The following is a 14,916-nucleotide window of genomic DNA, read 5'->3' on the forward strand; positions in this document are numbered from 1 at the left end:
TTTGAGAGGCTGCCACCTCTCCTTACGCCAAAATTCTCTCCTTAAAATATAGACCCTCTTACACCTTGAGATCCTACAAGGAGGTAGAGAAGTACCTGGACATATGCAGGGAAAGAATCTGAAATGGGTCCAAAAGGGGCATGTGAAACTACCGGAATTGGGAGAAGAGGTGTTAACACAGTGCTTTTTAAATTTACTGCACATTTGGACACAAAGGAGCATTTAGAAAGACAGAGAATCCGTGAAACACGTTATCCACAACAGTCTTTCCCAAGCTTGCACTTTGCAGAGGTGCAGGGCCCTAAGTCCCACTATCCCCAACCAACAAGCAAAGAATCCTGTGCAGCAAGGAGAATATGGCAAACGAGTAGCCAAGCCTTTGGCTGCAGGTTTCTAACAAGAAAAAATACACACTGCGAACAGCTTTCTTTTCCCTGCAATTGTTTCTTACAGTAAACCAGAAAATACAAGATGCCGTTTAAAACTGGAACAGAACAGTTGCGCTCACAAGACTCCAGGTGGCAGAGAGAGGGGGACATGGAAAGCAACTAGCTCCCTGGTGTCTCAAAACACACGCAGACCGGTAACAAGAGCATGAACATAAACGAAGGAGCTTGCCGATACTGAAATAAAAACCAGTTTGAGTCACATGAGGTTGGATGGATTAAACCCAAACTGAGCCCAGTCCTCTTTCAGGGAAGGGGCGGGAAAGGCAGCATCAACTTGTGCTCACCATCGAAAAGTCATGGAATTACGGTTGGGAAGGAAAGCCAACAAGTGCCAGGAAGGGAATCTGGTGACCGTAGCGTAATGTACTATCTTGAAACCTAGTTTTAACAGCAGCTGTAGCTGCTAGACATCACAGCTCATGATAAGCACCAGAGACCTTCTATTTACAGAAAGGCCAATTTTAGGAGTGGGGGGAGAAGCGAGGGAGGGTCACGTGTGCCACGTTGGCCTGCTTAAGAGCAAAGAAAAGGGTAGTGTAGGGCTCAGCACTAAGAAAGTGGATGCCATCGGGAGACGGCCAGTCAGTCACATTCATGTTCCAAGTTGTTTAAGAAATATGTATGTGTATGTATATACATATATAAAAAACAATCCCCCTACCCAACTGTCATCCAACACATGAGTATCAAAATGCAGGAGGAACACCTGACAGTTATGTAGCTTGCCCTCCCCACGCGTCAGGTCTGCAGGTCCTCCCCAACACTTAACAGCGGTTGCTGTTCTTGGCTTGCACCGGGGGTGGGGTGGGGGGTAAGGACCGGCACACACACAACACGCAACCTCAACAAGCATCTAAGGTAAGAAGCATCAATCGTTGGTTTCCGGGTCCGTCTGGGCCATGTAGGCGTCCAGCTCGGCATCCAGGTGTCCTTTCGTCTTTGACATGTATGCATCAAGCTGGTTGTCCAACTGCTCCTTGGTCAGTGCGGGCCGGGTGGAGCCTCTGCCTCGCCCTCGGCCTCTTCCCCGGCCGCCAAAGCCACTCCTGCCTCTGCCCACCATGCCACGACCTGATTGCAAGGGAGCAAAAGCAGAGTTGAGTGCTGCCCGAGCCCCCCAGGAGGTGCTTTCCCCAACCTATGACTGCACAGGGCCTTCCCTGTGGGAAGGGAGTGCTGGCGAGTTAGTGCAACGCACCTGGAAGGTACCTGTTGCAGAGGCTGGAACAGACACCTCTCGTCTGAACAGACCAGGGACACACGTCAGCCAGCCTTTCTGCTGCAGCCCTGCCTATCTGTGTCAGGCGTCTGCCCGCAGCCTTTTTGCCAAGCATTTTAAACAAGCAAGTGGAGCACTGTGAAAAGCAAGGATCCACAGCCTTGTGGGCCCTCTTGGGAATTCACAGCAACGTGGAGACTGAGCTGACCCACCCATGAAACAGCTTCCACGATGGGTCTGGCCAATTGCAAAACATCCGTTTCTCATGAGGCGAAGTAAAAGGAAAGTAATTGGTGCAGGAACCGGACTCCAAGGCTGAGGCGGAGGTCTGAGCTCTGGAGCACAAACCATTCACTGTGCAGCAAACCAGCCTCAGTTAAAACATAAGAGTTCTAACATCTTAGGAAAGTGAAATTGAGCCAGGGAGCCTGACAGCGGATCCCAGGCACCAAGCTTGAGACATGATGTGAAAAAGAAAGTTCTCTTTCCTTCCCAGACTCTCTCTCCTGGGAGAACTGTACTGTGTAATACGTTTCTGGAGGACCAGTGCATGTGGACGTAGCAGCACCTCTGATAGGACCCTGACTGAGGTCTTCCCAGGGGAAAAAGCCACATTTCAAAGTGCAAGACCCAATCAGAAAGCAGATCATGCCAATGCTCCGCAGAGACACCGTGAGAATTGACCAGTGTACAGACACACTGGGATTGTAAACAGGCCTCTCATGATGTAGTTCTGTGCCCTCCCGCGCATAAGTGAGATCTGCCAAAGGGCAGCAGGAATAAAAAGCGAACACAACCTATTGTCAGAGTTCATCTCACTCACCTCTGCCGCCAAGTCCACCGCGTCCCATGGCTCCTCTGCTAAGACCACCTCTGCCGGGACCACCCCGTCCTCTAATGCCTCCTCTTCTCAGGCCCATCCGAGGAGCCATGCCCCGGCCTCCCCGAAGTAAACTCTGACCTACAATAGGGGGAGGAAGAAAAAAGAGCTGCCCATTCAACTTTCAGGGGCTACTTCTGCATCACACATCTTTACACAGTTCTCAAGCAGCTTAATAATTTTGTCAATAATGACAAAAAAGCAATCAAGGGCCGCTGCTTCTTTAGAAATTCTCTTCTCAACCCCTAGCTCCTCCTCTGGTCCTTGCCATCCTTCCAGCAAAACCCCCCATGAATTTCCAAATCTGTCTTGTCATGCAAGAGCCTGTGGTTTCCGGAACCAGAGTGTCAGCCCCACCATCCAATCCCCAACTGAATCCCTGCCACTGGCTCAGGCTAGAAACATAGCAGGGATTACCAGAACTTACTCCGGGATCCCAGACTGTGTCCGTTGGCTCATGACACAGGCAAGGAATATGCGGAGATGGCCAGGGCTGGTTTTAGATGCCGCTCCCACCCAGCAAAGTGCTCACTGCCACATGCCCCCTCCACCCTCTCTCAAGTTTGTAGCACATTTCTGAACCCACTGAAAGGACACTGTGGCATCGGAACCACACAATTTAGCACATGAGCCAAACAAAACAAGAACTTTCCAGTTAATGGAAAGCCTAATTCATAAACTGAGGGATCAGCTCTGGAGAACTTCTAGAGGTGTTCACTATGCGACCTGCTATCACTGCAACCAAGTGTATACTCACCTCTTAAAGGGATTCCGCCTCGTATTAACATTCTTGCTCCGCGCCCACCGCGCATGGCTCCTCGGGGCAGGCCTCGCTGACCCATCAGCAACCCTCGCCCCCCTAAGGTTCCACGGCTCAGGGGTCCAGCTGGTCGGCCTAAGCGTGCCTGGATGTTACTCTTCCCCAGGCGCTGTTTCAGGCTCTTCTGGAAGAAGAGAGTGTTAAACAGGGAAACGCTGTGCACAGACAAGCAGCGAGCAACTGGCACCAGGGGATGGGCACCAACTGCTAGGGAAAAAAAAGTTTTATATGGCTGGCAAGTCTCTTATTCAACACACAGAGACCTACAGGAAGGAAAGGGTGAAGGGTCAAGCAAAGTGTTTGTTTCTGGACAAGTGAAAGAAGTAAATATGCCCCAAACAGCTGCTGTTCCGAGAGATACATAAGGACAGCATTTACAATATTGGTGGGATCACCCGGACTGGAAAGTTGTATTATTTGCTGTATAGAGATGACATTAAACATGGTTTCCCAGCTTGCACCGCTCGTGCAATCCTGGTTCAGTGACACGTTGGCAAACCTTTCAAGGCAAAGACAAAAACGAAAGGGGGTCACAGCTGTCCACTGGAACCCCCACTCCATAGGCAGGAGACCCCCCGTTCCACTTCTGAGCTCTATGGTGAAATGACTGCCAGGCTGATATGATGGGAAAAGCAGACAAATGGCCCAACGCAACAGGACGCAGCTTCACACGAAATCTATTCTAAAAGGCTTATCATGGAGGGACAGACCTTTGGCACAGAGAGCTTATGGACAGAGCAGCTCGGTGCTAGAAATATTCAGATTTGCATTCTAAAAACCAGCACTCTTGCTGGTTCCTGCCCTCTCATTTTAAAAAACCCAGTCCAGTTTTTAAGAATGAAGGGCAATACAGTTAAGACTTTTTTTTTAACAGAACTTGCTTTGTGGCTCTGGTATTCCAGGGATCTGAAACTCCTCCAGGAGTTGCTATTCCTGAACCTGGTCTGGTCCCACGGCTCCCAACAAAAACCCTTCTGGGTTTGCAGGCAGGCAATAAATGAAAGAAGTCCTTGCCTCTGCGTTCAGCTGCACAAGCTCTTCCTTCTGAAGACGTCCTTTAGGCAGCTGACTCTGCAGAACGGCTTAACTAGCATTTACTCCACATGGTGCCAGACAGATGGTGAGGTTTATTTGTATGGGGGAACCCTCAAAAGGATGATTCTGGTTTTATGTGCCACAACTGTTTTATGGTGGCTTTTTTGGGTGTGTTTTTGTGTCTGCATTTCACATATTTAATGTACTGCACACCACCCAGACAGCTATAGATATTGATCCATTTAAAAGGACAAGCAGCAAATAAATTCTGGAAAAGATGTCTGGTTAGGGGCCAGGAGGACCACTTGGCCCCAGAAGCTCTACCGCTTTCAAAGTCAGACAGACCAACAATGATCCCAGCTAGCTAGCAAACCCCTCGGTTTCTAGGCCACACAGAGGATTGGGGCAGGGGAGCTATATTTAACCTCGCCCCTGAGTGATGCAGGGCAGCCACTTAAATAACGCCCTGACAAATAAGTGGCTCCCTTAAAGCAGGAAGCCTCTCCAATGACTCAGCATTCGGTGGGGGGAACCTTTTCTCCTCCTTTGGTAAGGAGACACCACAGAGTAGAACAAGTTGCTAGCCCTTAAGGCCATGAAACTACACCCAAAAACATGCACATGTGCGAAGATCTCAGAAACCCGAGGACATCTGAATAAGGCTTCTGGCGGTGGCTGTAGCAGCGAGAAGGCTTCAATACCCTACTAAGTGATGGTTCTTCACTGCATCCAGGCAATTCTGAAGCAAATATAGGTGTCTTCTTTAAAGATGCAAGATTACGTACATCGAGGGCTAAGCGAGCCTAGCCAATCGTGTATTAGTTATACAGAGAGCAAAACACAGATTTTCTTTGGAAAGGACCGCGATTCCTCAGCGGCAGCGTTTTTCTTGCGCTGTTCTGCACAAACCACACACCTCTGGTGACATGTGGCCACCAAGACAGGACTAGGGTGGTTTTCTGCCACGCCGTCCACTTCCTCACCCTGCCACCTGGAGTCACCGCAGGCAACAGGCACGCGCTTTGACGCACTCAGATGTCGCCTGGCATCGCTGGAGAGTTGAGGCAGGCCGACTATAGCGGCCTCTGCATGCAGTGCTGCCTTTCACCCCCAGAGCGCCACTAAATCGGACCGCCCAGTCCAGGCTAGTCCCCGGAGTGCCAGGGCACAGCATGAGGCAACTCAAATCCACCACCTGTGCGCTCAGTGCTTGCTCTCACCTGCTTGAGTTTTAGGGCCGCCTGGACAGAAGGTCTATTCTCCATCTGCTGGGCCAGCCTCCTGTTGCGGGCACTGGCTAACTGTTGCTGCTGCATGGTGGCGCGAATGTTCACAGGGATCGGCTGTTTGTTCTTCAGCATGTTAGTAAAGCTTCAAGGTCGAACAAAACGGGTGTTTAAATAAATTTTTCATTACAAACGCATTTTCAACCGGCATTTCATGGCCCTCAGAGCAGGACAGCTGCATCCCATGAACTTTTACGTAACAATGTGGTACACAGTGAACATCACGTTACTGAGTTACGGATCTTTGTTGTGTTTCCAGAAAACGTGCAAAGACAGGACATTCAAAAGGAATGGGTTAGTGCAATATATTAAAACCAGAAGTGGTAATTTTATAAAGTTTGTGATTTCAAAGAAAAGAAAAGGAAAGGAAAGGAAAGGAAAGGAAAGGAAAGGAAAGGAAAGGAAAGGAAAGGAAAGAGATGGAGACACACAAAGCAATAAGCTGGGAATGGTGACAAAACGGGGAGAAAGATATAAAAGAAAGAGAGAAGCAATGCTAACTTAAAATGAATAGCAAGCAGCCAAGATAGATGAAGGCATCACCAAGTCAGATTGTGCACTAAAATATTAAGTCACCTGCCAGCTAGGATGTCCTAAGCCCGGAAAGCTGGACCACAAGATCTACCCCTCCCCCTCAAAAAGCTAGGGCCCCAGAACGACACATAACAGCTCCCTCATTGAAATGAAGGCTTACTGAAACCCCGACGTCCAGAAAGCACAGCAGCTGAAACGTGGCCCCACAATCCCTGCACCAAAGGGAGTTCAGATCTCAGCTCCCTGTGCAGCTCCTGCAGAAATAAAGACTCGCCAGCTTTCCATTCCCAGGTCTGAGGGCCTGTCCCATGCAAGCCTCCACTCCATAAAACAGATGGGGAAGAACTGTCTGGAGGCACCTGCCACTCACATCTGAGGCAACCTGAACTCCCTGGGATCAAGGCTTTGCCAGGGAGCAACCCAGCTCAACCCATCCAGGGAGCCTCCCCTCACCCTCCACACGACTCCTGCCTCTCCTGAGGCAAAGTACAGAGCTGCAATGGTGACCCAGAGCCAATCAGGCCAAATGCAGAACCCACAGGCACCATTTAAAGGACGCATGGCAAAGTTAGAGAGAGCTCCTCTGGGCAGGGTCCATCGATGCCCAGGGTTCTACCCAGTCTACCGCAGGGACTAAGTATCAAAAAGTACTCCTCCAGAATGGTCCTTCCTGATAAGATGGAGAAACACTATTTACAAATCCCAAATGTGAGAATGTTCCACATTGCCAGATGAGCAGGAGGGTGTTTTTACATTCATATCCTGCCTGTGGACTAACCACACAATGTTGAACTATGTAAGCCTCTGGTTTGTTCAAGCACAACTCTTTTTATCCTACTTGTGGGAAATGTTTTCCCAAATTACATGGAACCACGTTAAAAAAAACAACAACCTTCCCCTCTACCAAGAAAAGGTCACTGCTGACATGGCCAAACACGCAAGTTAGGAACTGAACAATCTACTCTGGACTGCTTTTAAAAACCAATCCAAGCATTTGCTGAAGAGAAGCAAGGTTTAAATATAATTTTGTTAATCTAGGAGGATCTGAACAGAAAGACAACAAAATTCACCCATTAGCTGGACAATTAAATTTACAAACTTTCCAAAGAGAAAAGGCAGAAAGAAAAGAATAAAGGCAGCCAGAGGAAAGGCAGCAGAGATGGAAGGAGGGGAACACGTGCCTCTTACAAGGTCCAAGGTCGGGGCCAAGGAGCCTTTGGGCTGATCAGAGCGGCCAGCTCCCTGCCTCTTACAGGCCAGACCACACAAGCACGTATGTCTGCCTAGGGCACAGCAGCAAGCCTCCTGCAGCTCAGGTAACATGCTACCATGCTACAGGGCCACCTATATAATGTGAACACATGTGGAAGAAAAAGGAGGGTGTGAGGTTTCTTTAAAACACATCCCACCACATTAATGTTTTCAGGTTATTATCAGACAGACCATTTTGCCCTTTTAACCTCGTGTACCACCATGTGCTGTGGGATTTAAGGCAAAATTGAGCTGCCCCTTGCTTGTTTGCATCTGGATAAATTAAGAGAAGAGCAAGGACCATGTTGCTTCTGGATACTGAACACAGTGACAATTAAGCAAAAATAAAAAATGAAAAAAAAATCTTATGGGCTGAAGTTGGCCGTTGAGTTCCTCACCGCTCGTTGAGAGACATCTTGGTGGTGCTCTTAAGCACGACTTTCGGTGCTGATTGCGCAGCCATCTCAGGTCCCCAGAATCTACAAAGAGAAAAAGCAGTAGTTACTGCTTCAACCAACCCACCAAGGATAGCAATAGTAGCAGCCAAGGAGATGATCGAAATAATCAAGGGCCAGAGCAAATGCTCCGTGAGGAGGAGTTACACCTCTTGAATAGAGGGATGCAAGCAGACAGAGAGATATCTAGGGAGATTAGTAGGAGACTCAGTATAGATAAATGGAAGCACTTCTTCACAATTACACTATGGAATTTGCTACTGGAAGAAATAACAATAGGCAGATAATTGGCTGGTTTAAAAGGTGAATTAGTTAAATCAATGAAAAATGACACCATTAAGAGCTACTACTTGCACTGGCTGCATGTGCAATGATTAGGCAACACTATGTCCATTAGCAGTTGTGGGGGTACTGTGGGCTTCCAGCAAGGCTTAGAATTCTGGAATAGAAGCCTCTGATCTGATCCAGCGCAGCTCCTCTTAAACATCCTTAAAAGGAAAGCCAGAGTGTGCACCAGGGCATCTTTTACAGCAAAGCTGGGCAACCTACAGCCCTCTTGATGCTTTGACCTTCAATTCTCTTCAGCCATTGCCAGTAGAGCCAGTCGTGAAGCTGAGGGGCAAAGCTCCACGATTCAGAAGGACGAGCAGAAAATTACGTCTTGGGGTGGAGGAGAAGAGCAGGACTGGGAGAACGGAGCGAAAGGGCACTATCGAGACCTGGCTGCCTAACCACTTGGGCAGCCTTTTTCCTCTCCTCTCCCCACCCGCTTTCCCTCCTGCACCAAAATCTTTTCGACTGCAGTCCTCCCAGGCAGAACAGCTCACCAGCAGTATCGATAAGGCGCTCTGAGAAAATCGCTCATTGATAAAACAAGTTATTTCCGACAATCAGGCCCTGCTGCGGCCCCCGCCGCACCGGAAGTACCCTGCGCTCCCCCCCCACTCTTCCCCAGGACTTCCGCTCGCCAACGTTCCGAGCCAATCACGTGGCCGGGACGGGCCTCGCGGCCTGGGCAAAGCCACCCGGAGCAAGAGGCCACGCCCCCTTGGGCCCCGCGTGTAACGGACGGCGGCTCCCCCTCCCCCGTTCACTCACCGTCGGGGGCGGGGCTCGCTCTGTTCCGCCTGCGGCCCTGGCGGCGTCGGCAGCGGCGGGAGGCTCCGCTCAGGCTTAGCCCGGCCTCCCCCCTCAGGTACCCCGAACGCAAAGATGATGGCGGCGGGGTTTTTTCCTTTGTCCACTTAAGCCGCCTCTCGGCAGCGACGCCGCTTCTACCTCGGCGCCCGCCCGTGGTTCCCTCGTCCCCTCAGGCCTCCGCTCGTTCGTCCCCTCTCCTCAATTTCTTCTCAGAGGCAGCCCGGCAAAATGGCGGCGCCGTATATTTGCTGCGGAAACGGCGCATGCGCCAGCACGGTGGGCGTGGCGAGCAGGAGGCAAAAGGGGCGGCCTCTATTGCCTATTACGCAGGCGCAGTTTAACGCTGGTTAGACAGCTGGGCGGGACTAAACTGCGTCGCACGGCGCGTAGTGATTGACAGGCGGGGACTTACCGGGGGCCTGTAAGGGGCGGGGCTGCGCCTGAGCGGCCCGCCTCCAGCTAGGCTAAAGGGGCGGGGCTTCCCGGATTGTAGGGGCGCGCGCTTGAATTCCCTACCACGAACGGGGCCGTGTTTAGCCACGAGGGGGCGCCCTTCCCCATGGCAAAGGCCAGCAGGTTTCCTCGGGAGTAAATCCTATGCCGTTAAATAGCTTTTATTGTGGGCCTCTAGCAGGCTCGGATCCAAGGGAGCACTCTGCAGCTACAATACTTGTGCAAATTGTAGTTTGGAGTATTTTCGCATGCAAAAATTAACTTTATGGGGAAATCCAGATGTAAACACTGGCAAGAAAACATTTCTCGGGCGGACCAGTTGATCGCTTCACTGCGGATCAGCGGGCTGGTTCTCCCCTTTGGTGCACCGTGGATAAGACCCCAGCTGGGGGGGGGGGGGGATTGCTAGCAATCCTAGACAGCCAAGCCACTCTGCATTAGCACTGTAGGCTTCCAAGCTAATTGTACCAAAGCTGTACAAAATAAATAATTTTTTTTAAAGCTTGTTGGTCCAGACAATTTTCTGCCATTTCCTGTTTGTGCCTTAAATATAAGTAGCCAGCTACGCATCTTCGCTCCTTGCACATACACACACACACAATATAACAAGTAATTTGCGATTTACAATTTTGTTGTTAAAAGGTCTGCAAGCCAGGTGAACTAGCCCACAACTGTTTTGGCACCTCCCCCCCCCCCGCCAATAAATCAAGATAGGAGGGGTGGTTAACTCCCAAATTAGCCTGCATATGATTGTACCTTGCAGTGCAGTTCTGCATGTTTCTACCCACAACTCAGTTCCATTGAGTTCATTCCCATGTAGCGCTGGCCTGCGCACAAGCCCCATCAACCCCCTTCTGAGCATACACAGGAGAGAGGCATCTTGACTGCAATTCTTGTATCTTTTAAAAATATATCTTGTAAAAAGTATGGCTGCAGCATTTAATCAATTGGCTGGACTACTAAAAAGCCCCCCTATTAACGGACTAAAAAGACACCCTGATTAATCAAGGACAATATTTTGCACTTCACAAAACATCCTTGCACATATTTTGTGATCTTTTGATTGGCCTAATTGAGGTATTATACTAAAGTGTTTTCAACATTTTTCTTACGTTCATCACTTTTGCTTCTACATCTGCCTGGGCCAGTCCTTGGCCTATAATTGAATAAGGATTCTACTGAGACTTCTGCAAATCTGGTTTTACTCACTGAACAGAAGAATACAGGCCATGGAAGTGTTTTTTTTTTTTTTTTTGCCCTTCCCATCATCTCCTTTGCTGATATTCAGGATATATAGAATGGCTAGGCCACATTAGAGAAACTAAAAATACAAGATGTGCCAAGCTGAAGTGGGGTGCAGAAGAAAAAAAAGTTACATTTTAAAGGGGTGAGAGAATTCATAAAAGAAAGAGGGTTAACAATAGCAGTAAGTAGACTGTAGAAGAAAAAGTTTGCAGAGAGATTGAATGTGAAGGTCTCCTGGTCCCTGGCGATTTCTGAGCTCACTTAATGGAGGGGATAACATTTAGGCGGTTCAAAAGAGTTGGGGCACAGCTCAAAAGCTTCACGTCACATGCCATAACACACTCGGTAATCCTCCCTGTCTCACGGTTTCAAGCCACTCGTCTCCATCTTGTGGCAGTGAGTTCTGCAGATTAAATCACCCCCCCCCCCAGAGGGGAGAGTGGCCTCAGGATGCTCCCAAGAGTCTGGGGGCTCTGGAAAAAAGCGAACCCCAGCTTTCTGGAAATACAAGGTCCCATGAGGCAAGGCGAATGAATTCGGAAGGGTACATCACCCAGGAGGTTGCGCATCTCGCTCTGTCGCGTTGCTTCTTCTCACGCACGTTCCATGCGCACATGTTGAAGATCCGATAAAGCTCTTGCACCACGTCCTCTGCCTGCGAGCTCACGGCAAGTCTCTTCGAAGAACCAAGAACCAAGGGACATCAGGAGGCCTTCCAAAAACACCAGCAAGCGGGAAACGGTTGCCACGCAGCCGCCAGGTGCTCTCTGGGGGCCGTCCATGTTTTCAGAAATGTGATGCTGAAACCAAGATTGGCACTAGTCAGTCACTCAAAGTGGCAATTCAAGTGTTCAGATGTAAAAGGACCAAGATGGCGGAGGGAGGGGTAAAGCCACCGTGGCTCCCCACGTGTTCCCGGTTACCAGCTTCAGCTCTGGGACAGGCCGTGGGGCTGGACACACGAGGCGGAAGCTCCCGGGTTCTGACGCAAAGGCAAAACACGTTTTGGGAGGAACAAGAAGTCCGCTCTGTGCTAGCCCGGATTCTGAGAGCTGGAAAGCAGGTTGACGCAACCCCTTTTGGCACAAAGCGGAGAACAAATTGTCGTTCGGACACGCTGGCCTCATTCCTGCGCTTGACCTGGAGTGGCCAGGGCCAATTCAGGATGCAGGAGGCTGCGAGGGTGGCCAGGGGTCCCTGGAAGAGGACTGTTCTTTGTCAGAACCGAACCGAAGTCCTGTTTGGTTCAAGTCTGGATGAAACAAGAGGAAGGACCATGGACCTCAAACCTGCAGCGTTGCATTTAGCATCTGTTCCAATACATTTCTTTGCCATTGTTGGACAGTGTTGCTGTATCCAAAGCTGCTGCTATCATTCTGCACAAATGCTTGGAAGGAGCTTTCTGGGAAATAAAAATGGAGGTCTGCAGACCAGAGGGGGCCCTGGGCCCATGCAACTGCCCCAGGATGCCAGGTGCAGGCATCGCTTCCTGTGCAAAGCCACTCAAAACGAAGCCTCCCCAACTACAACAAAGCTTATTCTCTGCTACTTGTAGGTATGACAACACACGTTTTTTAAAAGGCATCTTCAGATTGTTCCCAGGTGTGGAAGAAAATCAGGGACAGCAAAAGCCAAAGCGTCCCTCTTAAACAAGGTCTGCCTGGGATCGCACCACCAAATGGAAATTATCTGGCAAAATCTCGGCTGACTGGCATCCCTCCTAGAGGAATTATCACAGCGCGGGGCTATTAATACTGCAGGCACGATTCCTGCGGTGAAGCAGCATTGTCAGCGGACCTGTAACCCATCCTTCCGATAAGAGGCCGGAGATCAGGTGTCCCAGCAGCTCCTCGCAGACAAAGGGGGCTGTCGGAGCAGCTTACTCAGGTGACGGATGCGAGGCCCACCTGATTCAGGGCTACTAAAAGGTTCCACACTCAATCGCTGGGGCAATAAAGGAGCCAAGAAACCAGATTCCCGGACAAACCGCCCGAGGTCATGTTACAGGGCAGGAGCTTGTGGAAAAAATTAAACCGTCCCGGCATGAATGATGCAAGAGATGGTATTGCATTATCGCGCCTGCTCGCTTTGGCTTGAGTATCGGTTTTGTCCACGTGCCTCGGTGCCGTTTCATGGCTCCAGGGCCCTAAGAAAGGTAACTCCTGTTAAAGGAGGAATCCCCAAGGCGTGGTAACATCTGTATTTGGTATGTTAGGTTACCCATGGGTAGACTTTGGGACTGTGGATTCTCTTTGGCTTTATTCATTTGTTTATTTAAAACTTTTGTATGCCGTCCCCCATGCCAGGCGTCTCGGGACGGCTCCCAATCAATACATTAAAACGATCGATAAAATCACAGCCATTAAAACAATCCAAGGGGTAAAAGCAATAAAACGTGGCTGTTACATTAATACTAGTTTTCAAAATACCGGTTAAATGAAAAGGTTTGGACCTGGTGCCGAAAAGAGTACAAGCTCGGCGCCAGGCAAACCACTCCGGGGAGCGCATCCCATAATCTGGGAGCCACAGCAGAGAAGGCCCTACTCTGAGTAGATGCCCGTTTCACCTCCTTCAGGGAGGGTTCTTGGAGCAGGGCCTCCCTCGCTGATCTTAAGGGGTGTGAGGGCATGTAAGGGAAGAGGCGCTCCTTCAGGTATCCAGGTCCCAAGCCGTTCAGGGCTTTATCGCCCAAAACCAGCACCTTGAATTGGGCCCGGGCTTCAACCGGGAGCCAGTGAAGCTGGTAGAGGACTGGCGTTACATGAGAATAACGACCGGTCCCCGTCAGCATCCTGGTCGCTCTATTCTGTACCAGCTGAAGCATCCGGACCGTTTCCAAGGGCAGCCCCACGTCGAGCGGTTCAGCGCAGCGCAGAAAGCCAGCCGAAGCGTGGCAGCGTGGCGTTTGGCGAGACTGTTGGATCGGGGACCCGGAAGACCTGGGCTCGAGTCCCCACAGGGGCAGTCGCTCACTCTCAGCACAGCCTACCTCACAGGGCTGTTGTTGTGAGGATACAGTGGAGCTAAGGAAGCTGCCTTGAGTGTCTTCCAAGAAGAAAGAAGGTGGGATATAAAGGCAAGTAGTAAGCGCAGCAGGCTGGCAGCCTTCTCCATCGGCTCGATCCCCTCCTGGACTGCAATTCTGTGGTGGCCGTTGTTAGTACGCTTATTTATTCATTTATTAAAGCATTTTTATGCCGCCCCATTCGCCGAAGCCTTGGGGCGGCTTACAAAAATACGTTACAAATAAACGACATTAAATTAAAAATATAAACATCAAAATTAAAAATACAAAAATAACAAAATAAAATAAGCCGCCCTGGCCAGATAAAATCCAATAATAGTAACAATTAAAATGCCGCTTAAATAAAAAGGTTCAATAGGTGACGCTTTTCTCCGCCTGCCGTTCTATTTCTGGAGCCACTGTGCAGTGCAAGGGAAAATAAAGATGATGAGAAGTCTCAGGAACGGGGTGTGCGAATGCTTTGTCCGGTGTCTAAGGACCCAGAAGAACCTCCCAGACCCTGTCGCATCATTTCAGGCGGCAAGCCCTGTCTTTTTAAAAAGCACATGGAGGAAAGATTAAGCCAGCGGCCTCTCTTTTGCAAGAGGTCACTTTTATTTTATTTTCCCCATGTTTTAAGACCTGGGGTTTTAATTGGGGTTTTATTATTCATCAAATTTTAGGATGCTGTGTTTGAAAATGTTTGCATTTTGTATTGTTAAGAGACTTTGGTAATGGGATGGTCTACAGAGGCTTTCAATAAATAAATATATTTTACCAAGGCGAGACAATATTACATAGATGTCGTCTCCAGCAGCGAGTCCAATCTGCCCGCAAGGTGGCCAGGACCAGTGTCTTTAGAAAAGGTTGGTGTGGCATTTAAATAGAAATAACTAACCAAGACACTGGGAGAATTGGTAAAGCAGCTTAGCTTGCAATGCCTCTGCATCATGTCTGCGTTACGGCTTGTGCCTCACAACCCGCCATAATAAAATGTTACACCAGTGAAAATGGCTCACCCAAACTCTCCACTCTACGTGTGGAATTCACTCCCCAAAGAGGTCCGCCTGGCACCGTCGTTACTGGTTTTTCGGCGCCAGGTAAAGACCTTTTTATTTAAACATCATTTTAATTGTTAAAACATA

General features: G+C 49.6%; 1 protein-coding gene across 2 annotated transcripts; it reads right to left on the reverse strand.

Moving 5' to 3' along the window:
* Positions 1-424: 424 nt before the first annotated feature.
* LOC123019732 (chromatin target of PRMT1 protein) lies at positions 425-9,313 on the reverse strand. 2 transcript variants are annotated; one of them, XM_044422784.1, is made up of 6 exons: positions 9,028-9,313; positions 7,873-7,953; positions 5,624-5,774; positions 3,306-3,489; positions 2,492-2,629; positions 425-1,520 (listed from the first exon to the last, which is right to left on the reverse strand). In XM_044422784.1, exons 2-6 carry the CDS (start codon positions 7,935-7,937, stop codon positions 1,318-1,320), a joined length of 741 nt encoding a protein of 246 aa, XP_044278719.1. In that variant the 5' UTR covers positions 7,938-7,953; positions 9,028-9,313; the 3' UTR covers positions 425-1,317. The 2 variants fall into 2 exon arrangements, with proteins under 2 accessions (XP_044278719.1, XP_044278718.1); XM_044422783.1 differs by having other exon boundaries at positions 3,306-3,492.
* Positions 9,314-14,916: the final 5,603 nt, after the last annotated feature.

The sequence above is a fragment of the Varanus komodoensis genome, unplaced genomic scaffold, assembly GCF_004798865.1.
Source record: "Varanus komodoensis strain SLA01 unplaced genomic scaffold, ASM479886v1 scaffold135, whole genome shotgun sequence".
NCBI lineage: Eukaryota > Metazoa > Chordata > Lepidosauria > Squamata > Varanidae > Varanus > Varanus komodoensis.